At 37.5% G+C, this 17,914-nt stretch overlaps 2 protein-coding genes across 5 annotated transcripts in view; both read left to right on the top strand.

Moving 5' to 3' along the window:
- The first annotated feature begins 270 nt into the window (after positions 1-270).
- Positions 271-16,605, top strand: chmp7 (charged multivesicular body protein 7). Of its 2 annotated transcripts, none has more exons than XM_073909254.1 (11): positions 271-989; positions 1,654-3,124; positions 5,828-5,999; positions 6,866-7,051; positions 8,683-8,816; positions 8,897-8,945; positions 9,021-9,140; positions 13,016-13,114; positions 13,200-13,257; positions 15,050-15,280; positions 16,326-16,605. In XM_073909254.1, the coding sequence occupies exons 2-11, from the start codon at positions 2,853-2,855 to the stop codon at positions 16,376-16,378; spliced, it is 1,374 nt and encodes a 457-aa protein (XP_073765355.1). In that variant the 5' UTR covers positions 271-989; positions 1,654-2,852; the 3' UTR covers positions 16,379-16,605.
- Positions 16,606-16,620: 15 nt separating this feature from the next.
- The window catches only part of si:ch211-198o12.4, a 9,339-nt gene continuing 8,045 nt past the window's right edge, over positions 16,621-17,914 (top strand). For all 3 annotated transcript variants that reach the window (XM_073909500.1, XM_005167342.5, XM_073909499.1), the window contains exon 1: positions 16,621-17,914. This exon is cut by the window's right edge and continues 638 nt beyond it. The gene's annotated coding sequence lies outside the window, so the exon portion shown is untranslated.

Raw genomic sequence — 17,914 nt, 5'->3', positions numbered from 1 at the left:
ACTTCCATACAAGACCATTTGTTTTTCTTACTATGGAAGTGGATGGTTACAGGTTTCCAGCATTCTTCAAAGTATCTACTTTTGTGTTCAACAGAAAGAAATACACTCATAAAGGGTTGGAACCACTTGAGGGTGAGTAAATAGTGAGTAAATGTTAATGTTTGGGAGAACATTACCTGTTACAGTTACTCCAATCCAGTAGGTGGTGGAAGATCCACTTTAAAGTTGGTTTTACAACCTCCAGCTAAACAACAGAGGAAGGGGAAAAACAGAAAGAAGAAGAAAGACGGAGGTTTACTCGTCTTTTTCTATACTGCAGATCATATAAACATTATGTGGATCCCTGCTGATGGATGTCAGGACATTTACTGAGGAGATTTTAGCTGAGGACTTCATCCTGCTGCTTCAGCTTGAGGTTTGATTTCACATCAAATCTTATTAACGTTAACGTTAGATAAATCCTTCCTAAGATCAGCAAGCAGCTCACTTGATGCTGACAGCTAGATTTATTAATGATATATAGTTAGTATATTGTTATAAATGATGGCTGTCAGCCTCTGGTTTGACCTTCTGATGTGTTGCTAGCATCGTGTGAGGGAAAGTGAAAGCTGTGGTGTACTTTGCGTTTATGACAGGGCATAAAAACAGACATGTTTGCTGTACAAAGTGACGCAGACTTTACATTTATGCCATTATTATTTACAATTTTAATTGAAATCCAAAAGACAAAACAAGTATTGTTAATGCTAATCATACGCGTCCACTGAATTAACGTTGCTATCCTAAATTTGACATTTTGATGCTTGACTCCCTTTTGAAAAACTGCACTTAAAATGTCCACTTAATAGTCTTCAAAGTGTCATACTTGACAAAAAACACCTTTATATTATAACTTTACTCGGGTATAATTAAAGTACACATTCATGGCTGCTTTAAATGGCATTTAGTGCTACATGCTAAAGCTAATCTGAAGAACTATTTTAACTGAGGTGTGGCATGTTCAATATTGCATCTGACGTTAATAAATTACCCTATACATGTTTTTAATTGCAACGAAATTGCATTACTAATGTGCAACTATATTTCAATACTGCTAAAATGTAAATTCAAATGACATTACATAATTTATTCAGCATAAATCCTGTCATTAAGTTGGATAGTACACAATTACATTTAGAAAACTGAAAATGATTTATAAAGCAACATGTCGAATACAAAACACTTAGTTAAATTGTGTATTGTATAAATTTAAAATGTAATATATTATTTTTTAATTGCGAATAACATTAAATAATTGTCTGAAAGCGTTAAATTCAGTTTGCACTTTTGTATAATCATCTTAGGAATGTTTTTGATAACACTTTTACAGTATGTGACACATGCTAAATGTTAGTTAATGTATTTACTTACATACGCCTCAATTGAATTAACGTTACTATCCTAAATTTGACATTTTGATGCTTGTCACCCTTGTAAAATACTGCAGAAGTGCACTTAAATGTCCACTTAACAGTCTTCAAAGTGTCATACTTCACAAAAAAACACCTTTATATTATAACTTTACTCGGGTAAAATTGAAGGACACATTCATGGCTGCTTTAAATGGCATTTAGTGCTACATGCTAAAGCTAATGTGAAGAACTTTTAACTGAGGTGTGGCATGTTCAATATTGCATCTGACGTTAATATAATATAAATGCACATTTAAATGACATTATATATTTTATTCAGCATAAATCCTGTCATTAAGTTGGATTGTACACAATAATATTTCAAAAACCGTAAATCAAAAACCGTAAATGATTTAAAAAACAACATGTAGAATACAAAACACTTAGTTAAATTGCGTAATATATACATTTAAAATGTAATATATTATTGTTTAATTGCCAATAACATTATATAGTTGTCTGAAAGCGTTAAATTCAATTTACACTTTAGTATAATCATCTTAGGAATGTTTTTGATAACACTTTAAAATATGTGACACATGATTAATGTTAGTTGATATATTTACTTACAGACTGAATGCATGCGCTTTTTAGTTTTTCTGCAACGATATATAGTGCGATATGAATACAATTTGACCAGATAGTCTTAATATTGCTATTTTGAAAAGAAATCTTGAATTTAGATGCATTTAGCTAAAGATAGTGAGACCCCATCTGATTGCTTAAGTTTAAATAAACAACCTATGCATAAAATAAATGCATTTTTTTTACACCTCAGATACGTACACTCACTGGCCACTTTATTAGGTACACCTTACTAGTACCGGATTGGACCCCTTTTGCCTTCAGAACTGCCGTAATCCTTCATGGCTTAGATTCAACAAGGTACTGTAAATATTCCTCAGAGATTTTGCTCCATATTGAGATGATAGCGTCACAGAGTTGCTGCAGATTTGTCGGCTGCACATCCATGATGTGAATCTCCCATTTCACCACATCCCAAAGGTGCTCTATTGGATTTAGATCTGGTGACTGTGGAGGCCATTTGAGTACAGTGAACTCATTGTCATGTTTATGAAACCAGTCTGAGATGATTCACGCTTTATGACATGGCAGGTTATCCTGCTGGAAATAGCCTAAATCCCCATTCTGATGCTCGATTTGAACTGCAGAAGGTCGTCCTGACCTTGTCTACATGCATAAATGCATTGAGTTACTGCCATGTGATTGGCTGATTAGAAAGTTGCGTTGGACAGGTGTACCTAATAAAGTGGCCGGTGAGTGTATAGTGCGTATGCTATTATTGTGATAGTGATAATTCTGTGATATATTGTGCTTTTTGATCACTAAAGTGTTTTAGTTGTCCTTGAAGTAATCATCCAAACTCTGGTTCGCAGCACAATGTCAGTTTCGGTGGAAAAGAGGAGCGGGTGGTTTCCTCCAGACTGGGATGACGACGAACGGATGTCTTTCTTATTCTCGGCCTTTAAAGAGAACCGAGATGTGGACTGCACCGACTGGGATGGGAAGATCGACTTCTGGAGCCCGCTGATCATCGAGCACTGCAGGAGATGCGGATCTGTGTGTGTTAATCTGCAGGATCTGAATGAAAATTTCAGAAGAAAGGGCTCAGTTCCTCTGGGCTTGAGTACTGTCATCCAGAGCATGATCAGGTGAGAGAATAACAGTATTTTTATTTATATATTTACAGTTGAAGACAGAATTATTAGCCCGCTGTATGTAGTCTCTTCCCAATTTCTGTTTTCAGAACTTTTCTAAACATAATAGCTTTAATAACTCATTTCTAATAAATGAAGTTATTGTATAACAGTGGTTTGTTCTGTAGACTATTGAAACAAATATTGCTTAAAGGGGCTAATAATATTGACCTTAAAAGGGTTCAAAAAAATTGAAAACTGCTTTTATTCTCGACGAAATAAAACAAATAAGACTTTCTCCAGAAGAAAAAATATAAAAATTTTACTGGAGGGTGAATAATTTTGACTCATTATGGACAGTATAATAAGTCTTCATATATACTGTGGTGTCACAAAATGTCAACAACACAAATAATTAAGTTAAATTATAACATAAATAATTAAATAATTCAAAAATAAGTTGGCATTATAACATTAACAAATTAATGAATTGAATAACCTAAAATAAAACGGCATTATAACAAATGCAATAAAGTGGCATAATAAATAAGTAAATAAAATGGCATTATAATGCAAATAATTAAATTGAATTCAATGAAACTGCATCATAACGAAATTATTTCAATTAATTTATGTTCTCATTTATATTGTGGTGTCACAAAAATGTTGTTTATGGTAATACTTTTTCAGAATGTAACATAACATAACATAAATTAAAATGCATAACATAAAATTGAAAATAAAACGGCATTATAACATAAATTTAAAAACAAAGGGAATACAGACAGACATTACACATTATAGACAGAATGTCACCTTGGAATTATAAGGTTTTATCTGCGTTCTGAATAATTTGGGATATTGAGCTTCAAAGTTTTTGCATTCCATAGCAAACAGTATGTCTGTAACATTTCTTTAAAAATGTTTACAAATATGAAAATGTAAACAACTAATAAAAACATCCCATAATGTAAATAAGTTGTCATTTAATAAGAATGTCAATAACTCAATTTTGACAAAAATGTCAGAGAGAACCTTGTAATTCTAAAGTGACGAGACAGACAGATAGATAGATAGATAGATAGATGCACAGACAGACCGACAGACAGACCGACAGACCGACAGACCGACAGACCGACAGACAGACAGACAGACAGACAGACAGACAGACAGACAGACAGACAGACAGATAGATAGACAGACAGACAGACAGACAGACAGACAGACTGATTGACGGACGGACGGACGGACGGACAGATAGACAGATACACAGACAGACAGACAGACAGACAGACAGACAGACAGACAGACAGACAGACAGACAGACAGACAGACAGACAGGTAGATAGATAGATAGATAGATAGATAGATAGATAGATAGATAGATAGATAGATAGATAGATAGATAGATAGATAGATAGATAGATAGATAGATAGATAGATAGATAGACAGACAGATACACAGACAGACAGACAGACAGACAGGTAGGTAGATAGATAGATAGATAGATAGATAGATAGATAGATAGATAGATAGATAGATAGATAGATAGATAGATAGATAGATAGATAGATAGATAGATAGATAGATAGATTGATTGACAAACAGACTGATTGATTGACAGACAGACAGACAGACAGACAGACAGACAGACAGACAGACAGACAGACAGACAGACAGACAGACAGACAGACAGACAGACAGACAGACAGATAGATAGATAGATAGATAGATAGATAGATAGATAGATAGATAGATAGATAGATAGATAGATAGATGGATTGATGGATGGATGGATGGATGGATGGATAGATAGACAGACAGACAGACAGACAGACATACAGACAGACTGATTGATTGACAGACAGACAGACAGACAGACAGACAGACAGACAGACAGACAGATAGATAGATAGATAGATAGACAGACAGACACACAGATAGATACACAGATAGATAGACAGACAGACAGACAGACAGACAGATAGATAGATAGATAGATAGATAGATAGATAGATAGATAGATAGATAGATTGATTGACAAACAGACTGATTGATTGACAGACAGACAGACAGACAGACAGACAGACAGACAGACAGACAGACAGACAGACAGATAGATAGATAGATGGATGGATGGATGGATGGATGGATGGATGGATAGATAGACAGACAGACAGACAGACAGACATACAGACAGACTGATTGATTGACAGACAGACAGACAGACAGACAGACAGACAGACAGACAGACAGACAGACAGATAGATACACAGATAGATAGACAGACAGACAGACAGACAGACAGACAGATAGATAGATAGATAGATAGATAGATAGATAGATAGATAGATAGATAGATAGATAGATAGATAGATAGATAGATAGATAGATAGATAGACAGACAGACACACAGATAGATACACAGATAGATAGACAGACAGACAGACAGACAGACAGACAGACAGACAGACAGACAGACAGATAGATAGATAGATAGATAGATAGGTAGATAGATAGATAGATAGATAGATAGATAGATAGATAGACAGACACACAGATAGATACACAGACAGATAGACAGATAGACAGATAGATAGATAGATAGATAGAGAGATAGATAGATAGACAGACAGACAGACAGATCCTCCTAAAATACAGTGTCTGATAGTCTGTGTATGTTTTCTGTGGATTGAGCGTGTTTTCTTGTCCTTCAGGAGTGGGAAGGTACAGAAGGAATCCGACTTTGCTGCAAACGTGGACTCGGGCTGGCTGTCGTGGGGTGTTGGACTCTTGTTAGTCCGGCCTCTGAAATGGACCCTGTCGGCTCTGCTGGGCAGTGGGAGAGTCCCGCTGGAGGAGTCCTTCGTTGTCATCGAACTAGTCAAAGTAAGTGTGTCTGCAGTCAAAACCACAGCTTGAAAAACAACAATATATACAGCTGAAGTCAAAATTGTTCGCCCTCCTTTGTTTTTGTTTTTTTTGTTTTTTAAATATTTTACAAATGATGTTGAACAGATTCAGGAATTTTTCACAGTATTTCCTATAATATTTTTTTCTTCTGGAGAAAGTCTTATTTGTTTTATTTCGGCTAAAATAAAAGCAGTTTTTAATTTTTTTAAGAAAAACGTTTTAAGGTCAACATTATTAGCCTTCTTAAGCAAACTTTTTTTTTTTGATTGTCCATGATTTGACAATTTAGACTTGACTTGAATTTAGTGTTTATGTAATTAGTTACAAATTAATTCTAGTTAAGTTAATGTAATTAAATGACTTACAAATATGTAATTGATTATATAAATTGTAATGTCTTAAACACTTAAACTTAGAAAATTTTTTAAAAACACCTGGAAATATGTTTGTAGATATCATTTTATTCAGTATATTTTGTAAATGCAGCAAGGTTAATTTATTCATTCATTTTCATTTGGCTTAGTCCCTTATTTATCAGGGGTTGCCACAGTGGAATGAATCGCCAACTATTCCAGCATATGTTTTATGCAGCGGATGCACTTCCAGCGACAACCCAGTGCTGGGAAACACCCATACACTCTCTGTATAACCACCGAGCCATTGTGCTGCCCCATGCAGCAAGGTTATTGTTGCAAAAAAAATTGTATGTGAAGTGTTGTATTTCAGTGCGTACAAACGGAAATTAATAAAATATAATAGCAAAAAAAAACCTGGAGTCCACAGCGCATGCAGGTAGTTATGGGTCAAGGCTGATTGTAATGAAAGCTGTATTTCACTTGTAGGAAAAGGCTGCAGAGCTTTTAGCGGCATATCGGGGCTCTGCTTTATCAGCGCGCTCTCTGCTGTCTTTCCAAGAGCTGCGTTCTCTCTCGTCTCACATCTGTCCTGACGAAAGCACACTCTGCATGGCTCTGCTGCAGCTCCAGAGAGAGAAACACGTCACCGTCTCGCTCCACGAAGGAGAGAAGGTCAGTCTGTGTGTTCATTTATGAAGGGAAAATCGTAGATAATAACGTAGGCTTTCAGTGACTCTCTGTGTGCTCATTCAGAAGTTTGGGGTCGGTATGATTTTTGACTCAAATAATACTTTTATTCAATATAATGCTTATTTAAATTTAAATTTATCAGACAGGCCCGGATTGGCCAATCGGGAGGACCGGGAGAGTTCCCGGTGGGCCGGTCCATTTTTTGGCTGCGAGGGCCGGTGTTTCTAGCTGCTTGCGCTCTCAGCAGTCGCAATTTTTTTTCTCATTTATTTATTTATTTGACCATAGCCTCACTCTTTTTATTCATTATTTTGCAGCAGCTTCGCTCTTCTTATTTATTGTCTCACAGCCCCATGAGCAAAATGCAGCCTGGATGGTAATGATAATCTAACTTTCATTCCGGCCACATAATTGTAACAGCGCCATTGTGGTCCAGTGGTCAGCACGTTGCGTTACGATGTCGTCGATCCATGTTCGAATCTCACCTGAGTAAATCTTTTTTTTTTTTTTCATTTTTATTGTTAAGACATATAAAACTGTAAGGTTGTTGAACATTTGAAGTTTTAAAGCAGCTGTTCTCTTGAAAAAGGAGTGATAGTGTCATTAGAAACTGAATCGGAAATGACCTCATTTTAATATAGTCAGTCGTGAACTGAGGTGGGCCGCTCCAATGCTTGAAACTCCAGGGCTGAAAAGGAGTCCCACTCCGGCCCTGTTATCAGATGTGACATTTATAAATTTACACAATAAGAATATACATAAATATATAAATGAAAACAAAAACAAAAAGGAAACAGCTGATTTTAGACCACATAAAAAAAAAAAGACCAAAAAAAAAAATCATTTAAAAAATATTTAATGGAACAATATTAAGTGGATTGTTGATTTGGATGTTGTGTATGAATTTTGTATTTTAATGTTTTTATTAGTCTTTGTTGTTGTGTATTAATGTAATTTTGTGTTATCTTCGATGGACCCCAGGAAGAATAGCCACTACCTTGGCTATTACTACCCAAGTTTTTAGCTAAATTAATTCACGTCTCCTCCTGAAGTGACGTGCGATGCATTGAACACTGTTTTCCAGCCGCTGCTGCGCTTCATTTTCGTAATGTATAGTTTGTCTAAAGCAGGGAAACAATCAGCCAGCGCAGTCGTCCCTCCAGAGTAAAAGGTTTTGTTTACCTGCGGGAGTTCACTGGCATTTTCCCGCACGTCAATTCTGACCAATCAATAAGCAGTTTAGGAAATATGTTCAACAACAGCTGGCCAATGAGAGATGTGGATTTTGTCAGATGACTGCATTTTGGTTCGTTTCAACTAGTTCGGACTAAAGCCAGCAGTGTGGTGTGAAAGCGACCCAAAGACGGCAGAAGATGCAACAATGTATCATTTATTACCCTTGGAGCAGACCAAATGAAGCGAACTACAGATGTGAAAGCACCCTAAGCCTTAGCTGGATATTTCACTTCACTTAGATCTGTGTTACACACTACATGGAAGCTCATTTTCGAAAACCCACAATAGGGGCTCTTTGAAATCATGAGCAGCTTTAGTACTTGTTTGGGTTCGGATTGCTCAGCTCTGATTAAACTTTTACCCATGTCTCCGTATAGCTGGTGAAATTCAGTCAGGCGGGACAGGGCCGCGTGTCTCCTGTGAGCGAGGTGGACTTGGGAATCTACCAGCTCCAGTGCAGCGAGAAGCTTCTGGAGGAGCGCGTGGAGGCTCTGGGACACGAGGCCGAAAAGTGAGACTTTTCATCCGGTTATCGTGGCATGATGGGTAATTATGATGGTACTGCATCTGATGCATGTGTTTAAAACCTAGGTGCAAGCAGCAGGCAAAATCGCTGCTTAAAGAGGGGAAGAAATCACAGGTATACACTCACTTATACAGCTTATTTATTCATTTATGATTATTAGTTATTAATTCCGGCTTTCTCCGTCCACAGGCCCTGAGGTGTTTACGTGGGAGCAAACGGGTGGAGAAGAAAGCGGATCGTCTGTTTGCTCAGCTTGAAACAGTGAAGGGGATCCTGGACAGAATAGCAAACTCCCAGACCGACCGCCTGGTGAGACGCACAGATTATCTGACAGTCTGGTGTGAACAACAACACATGCTGTCGACAGACAACACTCTATATCACCCATGATTCATCACTTCACTTGCATTCACGCCATCTGATTGCACTTTTCTCCTTTCTGCATTTAATGTCTACACTTGAAGTCCCCATGAGGTGCTTTGAAATGTGCATTTTTTTATTTGATGTTTGACGTAATCTCAGGTGAAACATAGGGTGGGATATAGGCCCCGTTTACTCTAATGCGTTTAGTTTGAAAACGCATAAGTTTTGCTATGGTTACGCCATCCGTCCACACTACACCGGAGTTTTAGCGCAGAAAACGGAGCGTTTTGGAAACGCTGGAGAGGCCGTTTTCATTCTGAAACGCTGCTGCTCTGTCTCAGTGTGGATGGGGGAAAACGGAGACATCTGTAAACGGAGGCGGGGCTGCTGAGATTCGCTACCTGATTGGGGCTTTTGTGTTATTGCGTATCCCTCCCTTATTCGTCAAGCCCCTATCACATGACTGTAACACATGGCTTTAATAATAATAATAATTCCTTACATTTATATAGCGCTTTTCTGGGCACTCAAAGCGCTTTACACAATGGGGGGGATCTCCTCATCCACCACCAGTGTGCAGTATCCACCTGGATGACGCGACGGCAGCCATTTTGCGCCAGACCGCACACCACACACCAGCTGATTGGTGGAGAGGAGACAGAGTGATGAAGCCAATTGAAGATGGGGATGGTTAGGAGGCCATGATGGGCAGAAGTCAGTGGGCAGATTTGGCCAGGATGCCGGGGTGAAACCCCTACTCTTTTTCAAAAGACATCCTGGTATTTTTAACGACCACAGAGAGTCAAGACCTCGGTTTAACGTCTCATCCGAAAGACGGCGCTCACTGAGCAGTATAGCGTCCCCGTCACTATACTGGGGCATTAGGACCCACACAGACCGCAGGTTGGGCGCCCCCTGCTGGTCTCACTAACACCACTTCCGGCAGCAACCTAGCTTTCCCATGTGGTCTCCCTTCCAGGTACTGACCGGGCGCAGCCCTGCTTAGCTTCAGTGGGCGACCATGTGAGAGTTGCAGAGAGCTAGCTTAACGCTACCGGAGACGACAGACCAGCCTTCACTGTAAACAACAACATGGACACAGACATGGGAGCGTTGTTTGCACTATTGTCTGTTTTAGGCAGCATTGTGCAGTTATTCATTTGTTATGTTTAATAACAACTCGACCTTGTCATCTGTCCACAAAAATACCTCTCTTGCTTTCTTTGCCATCGCGTTCATTGTTCAAACTGCGTTTGTTGACTAACAATAACCAAATGCAGAGCGAGACACATGCTTCCTGTTTATACTAGAATGCCCAGAGTGTGAGAATGGTCACGTGATATACGTTTTTGGTGGCCTAGTGTGGACGGAGATATGTTCAGAGACGCTAGGTGAAACGCTAGTGTGGGCGCAGATCGTTTTTGATCTAAAACGCCGTTTTAAAACTAAAACGCACTAGTGTAAACAGAGCCTTAGAGTAGCTCCTCCACCAGAAATGGTTTCAAATGCTTATTAATAACAACAGGAATTACACCTTTAATCTAAAGCTTGTTTTTTGACCATTTTTGATATTAGAGTGAATATTAAGGACAAACTCACTAACAGAACAACAAAAAAAGGCATTTAAACAGACTTTATTCCTTTTCTCGGTGCCGCTGAATACATTTATAATCTGTATTTCCTGCATTTTGAGCAGCTGTAAACTCTCCGTTGGCATACATAGCTGCTTGCTTTTAAAAAAAATTTGCTCTGCTTTTAGTTTCCCTGCCTCATGTTTCCAAAATATATATACATACACTCGAGAATCTTTCCAGTACCTTGTTGAATCTATCCCACAAAGGATTAAGGCAGTTTTGAGGGCAAAACAGGCTCCAACACTGTACTAGTAAGGTGTACCTAATAAAGTGGCCGCAGAGTGTAATTTGTTACAGGCTTAATTGTAGTGAGATTACAACAATGATAAAAATTTCCCTCATTTTTGAGTTCATCCAAGCTTCTATTATGCTTTCTATGTATGTGTGGACTCTTATTTGAATATGGGAGTAAGCAGTTTTGTGAAGCAGGCAGCCATGCAAGACCACAGAGTGTTCACAGTTCATTAGAAAGCAAAATGCAGGATATACGGATTAAAAATGCATTCATAAGCCACCCTGAAGAGGCATAAGATCTGTTTAAATGTATCTTATGTTGGTTTAATGTATATATTGTAAAATTTGATGTGTATTATTGTAATGAGGCAACAGACATTTGTAGACTGCTGAATATGAATTGTTTATTGCGTTTATACGTTTATGCGTCAAGTCATATCACTAAGCTCTTACTGTGATTTTTCTAGACTCAAAGGTTGTTGATAGTAATTTCTGCCTGTTTTCATATACATTAAAACCACATTCATAGGCTTAGTCCCTTATTTATCAGGGGTGACCACAGCGGAATGAACCGCCAACTATTCCAGCATAAGTTTTACATAGTGGATGCCTATCCAGTCACAACCTAGTACTGGGAAACACCCATACACTTTCACTTTCACACACACTCATACACTACGGCCAATTTAGTTAACCTAATTCACCCATAGCGCATGTGTTTGGACTGTGGGGGAAACCAGAGCACCCTTCTTGTTGTGAGGCAACAGTGCTGACCACAGAGCCACTGTGCTGCCATTAAAACCACAAAATACTCTATAAATATGTCTCTCTCAGGGTGCTTTCACACCTGTGAATCGATTCAGTTGTTCCGAAACAGAGATTAAATTGTTACATTGTTGCTCTTTGCTCTTGGAGCGGTTCACTTTCACACTGCAAAGTTTCTAATCGGACCAAAAGAGCTAAAACAAGTCACGTGTGAGTAAACTCTCCTTACATTGGTCAGAGTGTCAGGGTTTATTTTGCAGCGTCCCGCTCAGCTGTCAGGAGAGGTGGTGGTTTGGTGGTGATTGACAGGGTGCGCGCGCGTGATGTGTCTGAGGAGAGACGCGGTGGGGAGGGGTGAGAAGGGTGCGCGACGATGCCTATTTGAGGACCTGGAGGGAGACGCGAGATTACCGGGAGATCATCACTCGTTTGCGGGCATCCGGAGACGCGCGAAACTTCCCGCCCTACTCATAATTCTCTTTTCATATAGCCGTAAGCCTATTACATATCCATAAAACACTGTGATATAACCGCGCTCGGATCGGATCGCTTTCTCACTGCAATCGAACCGCTCCAGGGTTCGTTTCAATCGAGTCGAGACCACCTCATTCAAGCGATCTCGGAGCGATTACTTTGGCGCGGAACAGAGCGCGATTGCCCTGTTCACATATGCCAATCGAACCGCGCTAACTGGGCAAACGAGATACGTTCCGAAACAAAAGTGTAGGTGTGAAAGCACCCTCAGTCTATTTTGTTTATTATAAATATATTTTAGCCTATATTTCATCCACAACACAACTCTGGAGCAAAAAAGGTTACTGTGGTAGCATAAAATGGCAACATTCTTTCCTTCTAGCTAAAATAAACCATCAGTTAACAAGTTATCTACTCGATTTGTATTATTATTTTATGACAAATATTAGTATTATTATTTTGTATTTCAGAGTACATCACCTTGTGTGCGTTTGTGTGAGTGTCAAGCACTGACATGAGAGCGTATTAATATTCATGACCCTTCCAAATAAGGTCAAAACCAAGAATATCTTTTAGTTTAGTGCTAGGAAAAACACTTGTGGAGAATGTGTGCACTCAGCCAAGACACATACAGTCTATGTAGATATCAAATTAACATTTTGTTTCAATACATTCAATATGTGTGTGTTAATGTTACTTAATGTTATGATACAGGTGATGCAGGCATACCAGGCAGGTGTGGCGGCTCTGAGAATCTCACTGAAGGGTGTGACTGTGGAGCGAGCAGAAAACCTGGTTGATCAGATACAGGAGGTGATTTATGGGGACTTATGCTGTAGTAGTTTTGCCATACTTTAAAAGACTGTCTTCATTTTCCCATTCTTGCCTTTTTGCACAGCTGTGCGACACTCAGGATGAAGTAAACCAGACTCTGGCCAGTGGGGCGCCGGATGCTGGTAGGTTTTTCACTATGCTAATGGACGAATTTAAAGCTACAAAGGATATTGCTTTGATGTGGTCTGTTTATCAGTGTTATTTCTTGTTTTTGTCGTAGTATCTTGGGGTTAATTTGTAGTATTGGCAACCAAAACACACTGAAAATTTGTGTGTTGACAATTATTCAAGCAGACAATTATTTTTTTATTTTAATTTGACTTTGTTTTGCAACATTTCATGAATGAATTCATTTTAATAAACACACAATTGGCATCTTATTATTATTATTTTTTTGCAACATTTCATGAGTTAATTTGTTTTTTTAAATGCAGAAAATTAATTTTTTATTTCGTCACAACATTTCCTGAGTTAGTTCATTGAGCTTTTTAATTTTAATTTTAATTTTATTTTATTTAGCAACAACATTTCATGACTGAATTAGTTTTGCTAAACGCAGAAAATGAATTTTTTATTTTATTTTGCAACAACATTTCATGAATGAATTCATTTTAATAAACACACAATTATCATTTTATTTATTTATTTTGCAACATTTCATCAGTGAATTTGTTTTGCTAAATGCAGGCGATTATTATTTATTTTAATTTATTTTGTATAATTTTATTTTGCAACATTTCTTGAGTGAACTCATCTTACTAAATGCAAACAATTAATATTTTATTTTTTATTTTTTTATTTTAGCAACATTTCATTCAATAATTTTAATAAACACACAATTGATATATATATATATATATATATATATATATATATATATATATATATATATATATATATATATATATATATAATTTTTTATTTTGCATCATTTCATGAGTAAATTTGTTTTGCTAAACGCAGACAATTAATATTTATATTTTAAAAATATTAAAATTAATTAATTAAATTAATTAATAATTTAATAAATATTAAATTAATTAAAATTTATATTTATTTGGTAACAACATTTCTTGAATTAATTCATTTTAATAAACACATAATTAATATTCATTAATTCATTTTCTTATCGGCTTATTCTTTTTATTAATCCGGGGTCGCCACAGCGGAATGAACCACCAACTTATCCAGCAAGTTTTTACGCAGCGGATGCCCTTCCAGCCACAACTCATCTCTGGGAAAACAATTAATATTGATATTTATTTATTTTGTGAATTTGTTTTGCAAAACGTAGACGATTAATATTTTATTTAATTAATTTTTTGCAATTTTATTTTATTTTGCAACATTTCATAAGTGAATTCGTTTCGATAATTGCAGACAATTAATATTTTATTTTACTTTGCAGCAACATTTCATGAACGATTTCATTTTAATAAACACACAATTGATTTTTTTATTATTTTGCAATAAAAAAAATGCAATAAAATAATAGATAAACACAGACAATTATTTTATTTCATTTCCCAACAACATTTCATGAGTGAACTCATTTTACCATTGTCATTTTTTCCTTGTGGCCCAAATTGAAGAACTAGAAACTAATTTGGCTTTATTTCCAACAAATTAATGCAAATAAAGCTTGCCAAAGTACTTTCCATAAAAAAATGGCAGACTTTGCAAGCTTGTATTATTCATTATTGAATGGCAATAATAATTGTATTTTTTTTTAATAAAAAAATATAAATCTTAAATAAAAAAAATAAAACATAAACCACACAAGAAAGCAAAAAACCCAGCAGGGTGTGTGTAGTCACTAGTAATAGTAACTGTGTGTCGATCTGGAAGTAGCTGGAAGTAAATTCAATGTTTACTATGAAGTTGCATTCATAATGCTGCTTGTTTTTCTGATAGGAGAGGATTCGGAGGACTTGGAAGAGGAGCTGAAGTCATTAATGGAGAAAAGTGTCCCAGAAAACGATCTGTTCCCAGCAGTCCCGACACACCCCATTACTCCTCCGAGGAAAACGGATCTCCCAGATGCTGCTTTTGTCCAGTTTCTGCCCTCTGTGCCTAATCCTGGTATGAACATCACAGACGAGGAGCTGGACAGGGAACTACGTCGACTTACAGTCTCGGATAAAGGTTAGCCAGCATTAACTAATGGAGCCGTATGGACCATTTCCACTGAGTAATACAGTACTGTACGGGTCGGTACGGGTCACTTTAATCAGGCTTGCATTTCCACTGCCAAATGTTACCAATGGTACCCTTTTGGTAAATGTTGTGCACGACAGAAAGTTTCAGTCGACGTCATTCTCGCCAAAGTTATTTAGTTAATGAAAACAAACAAAAAAGGAAAACTAAAATGTAAATAATTGTCGTTAACTGAAATACAAACAAAAGCAAGAGTTTTTTCGCTTTTAGGGACCATTTGACAGTGGAAACAACCATATTCAAGAGTTCACACTTAGCTGATAATTAATAAAGGGCATTTTGGCATGCTGTCCCGGGAGAGAGCCCTGAGCTCGTAATGTCCTCGAGCCCGGGGCTCCCTCCCGTTAGAAGGGTGAGAGGGGAGTTTGAGCTCAGGTAGGTCTCGAGAACTCCCCTGCTTGTCGCCGTGTGAGAAGTGTAAACTAAGGTTGTCTTAGGTGATGATTTGGTTTAGTCGATTGGCTATGGTTTATGTTTTTGGACGGTGGGAGGAAACCTGGGTACCCGGGGGAAACCCACGCGAACACGGGGAGAACAGGCAAACTCCGCACAGAAACACCAACCAGCCCGATAGGAGGTTGGACAAGCGGTGTTCTTGCTGTGAGGCTACAGTGCTAGCCACTGGGCCACCGTGTAGCCCTATCGGAAAAGGGGGAGGAAGTAGGGGTGAGGGGGGGGGTGGGGCTTCAAGACGAAGATAACTGGAGTGAAAAACTCTGGTTATTTATAATGCTTCCGTAATCATCTAATGAGGAGCCAGCAGTGTTGATCATAAGCACGTGATCCTCTCGAAATTAGTTTATAAATAAACCGCACAAAGCGTAACGAACTGAATCATATCGTACCACTCAGTGGAAACGGGCCATTATTGTAAAGTGTGTCCAATAAGGATCTAATTGTTTTATTCCTTGTAATACTCAATTATAGTTTTATAATGGTAAAAATAAATCACTTATTATTTTTCTCTTCTCAGGTTTGCCAAGAGAAAGCGTTTCGCCTCAGAGGAGACTTGAACCTGCGCAGTGATCATTTCAGCACAAGAAAGCACTTAAATGGGTTAATCGTTGTCCACGAAAGAAAGCCATCAGATAACGTACAGTACATGTGTGTCTATCGAGTCCTCATGACAAGCCCTTATTCATGTTTGTAATGTTCATCTTTGTTTTTAAAGAACGTTTTAAGAGTGGCCTTTTTGAGTTTGTAAAGTCTGTACAATGTATTATTCTAATAAAACCACAAATTATGATGCCAAATACAGAAAGTGCTGTGCGCATTATTCACTCAGATACTGTGTGTGTTCTGGTCTGAAGTAGATTTTTTTAAAGGGCCATGAAGCCCCCTCGTTTCAGCAGGGTGTTTTCACACCTCTACTTTGGAAAAATTAAGGAAAGTGGGCGTGTCCAGCTCTGTTTAGGGGGGAGTGTCGGAGGAGCAAAAGAGGGAGGGTCTGTAAAAATTAGCATAAAAAGGGGAGTGTCTGTCACAAAATGCGGTGAAAATCCTACAGGACGGTAAGATTGATTGTGGTGCTAACACTTTTACACTCTGTGTAATAGTTTGATACGAACTAACTTTGCCATCTGAATAAACAAAGAGCACTGGTCGCTCACTTACCAAATCTGTAGAGACGGAACAATCAACACCAACTGGAGCCGCGTCTTTATTAAGAGGAGACGAGCAGCAAATCCGGATCTTACCATGTGCAGATGAGAAAAGCTCGGTTTGAATTTAGTCTTACCTATGCATTAATTCAGGAGACTCAGAGACGTAATAAGGCACTTCCAGGTACAGACATCTAGTCTACACGTTGGAATACACGCTAAGATCTCATGGCCGTGACGCAGCTTCAAACCGGAAGTACGAATTTGCTCGAAATTACGCAAAAACAACCCATTTACACTTATTAGTGACATATATGTGTCTTAATAGTGTTTTTAGCAGCAAATATGACTGTCAACAGCTCAACAAATGTGTTTTGGTGTTTTGTGACCCTTTAATGAACCAATAACCTAAAAACATCATCTAAAATATAAATTTCGTTCTTATTCATTAGAAAGTGATATTTTTTGTGGTTCTAAAATAATATTATAGCTCATATAAAAAAATTTTTGTTGATTATATTTATTCAGTGGGACAATAACAAGTTATAAACAATAGATGGGGTTATTTCGATATTATAATAAGCATAATGTACATGTAATTCGTCTTCATAATAAGCATTAAAATGTAAAATGCTGACCGCAACATGCTCAGAGTTGACTGAAGTAAGTTAATCATCATTTGCATAACCTGTAAATTTGAGTTAATCCACATAGAGAAGTGAAGCATTTAATATTTCTGTAGTACGGCTAAAATAATGCACAAAAATCATACACAACGTAAATTTCCAAAGCCAATATTTATTTATTTATTATTTATTGCATAAAAAAATTTAATCACGTGTCACTTGTCCGTTCAATTCGTACAGGGTCAATATGTTGGTAAAGCCTAGATAGGATACAGCTGCGGATACACACTTCAATTTAGCAGCATCATTTTTGTACCACATAACAGTAATTATTA

The sequence above is a fragment of the Danio rerio genome, chromosome 8 (assembly GCF_049306965.1).
Source record: "Danio rerio strain Tuebingen ecotype United States chromosome 8, GRCz12tu, whole genome shotgun sequence".
In the NCBI taxonomy this organism is placed as follows: Eukaryota; Metazoa; Chordata; class Actinopteri; order Cypriniformes; family Danionidae; genus Danio; species Danio rerio.
Note: the sequence above shows the minus strand (reverse complement) of the source record. Positions and strands in the feature narration are given on the sequence as shown.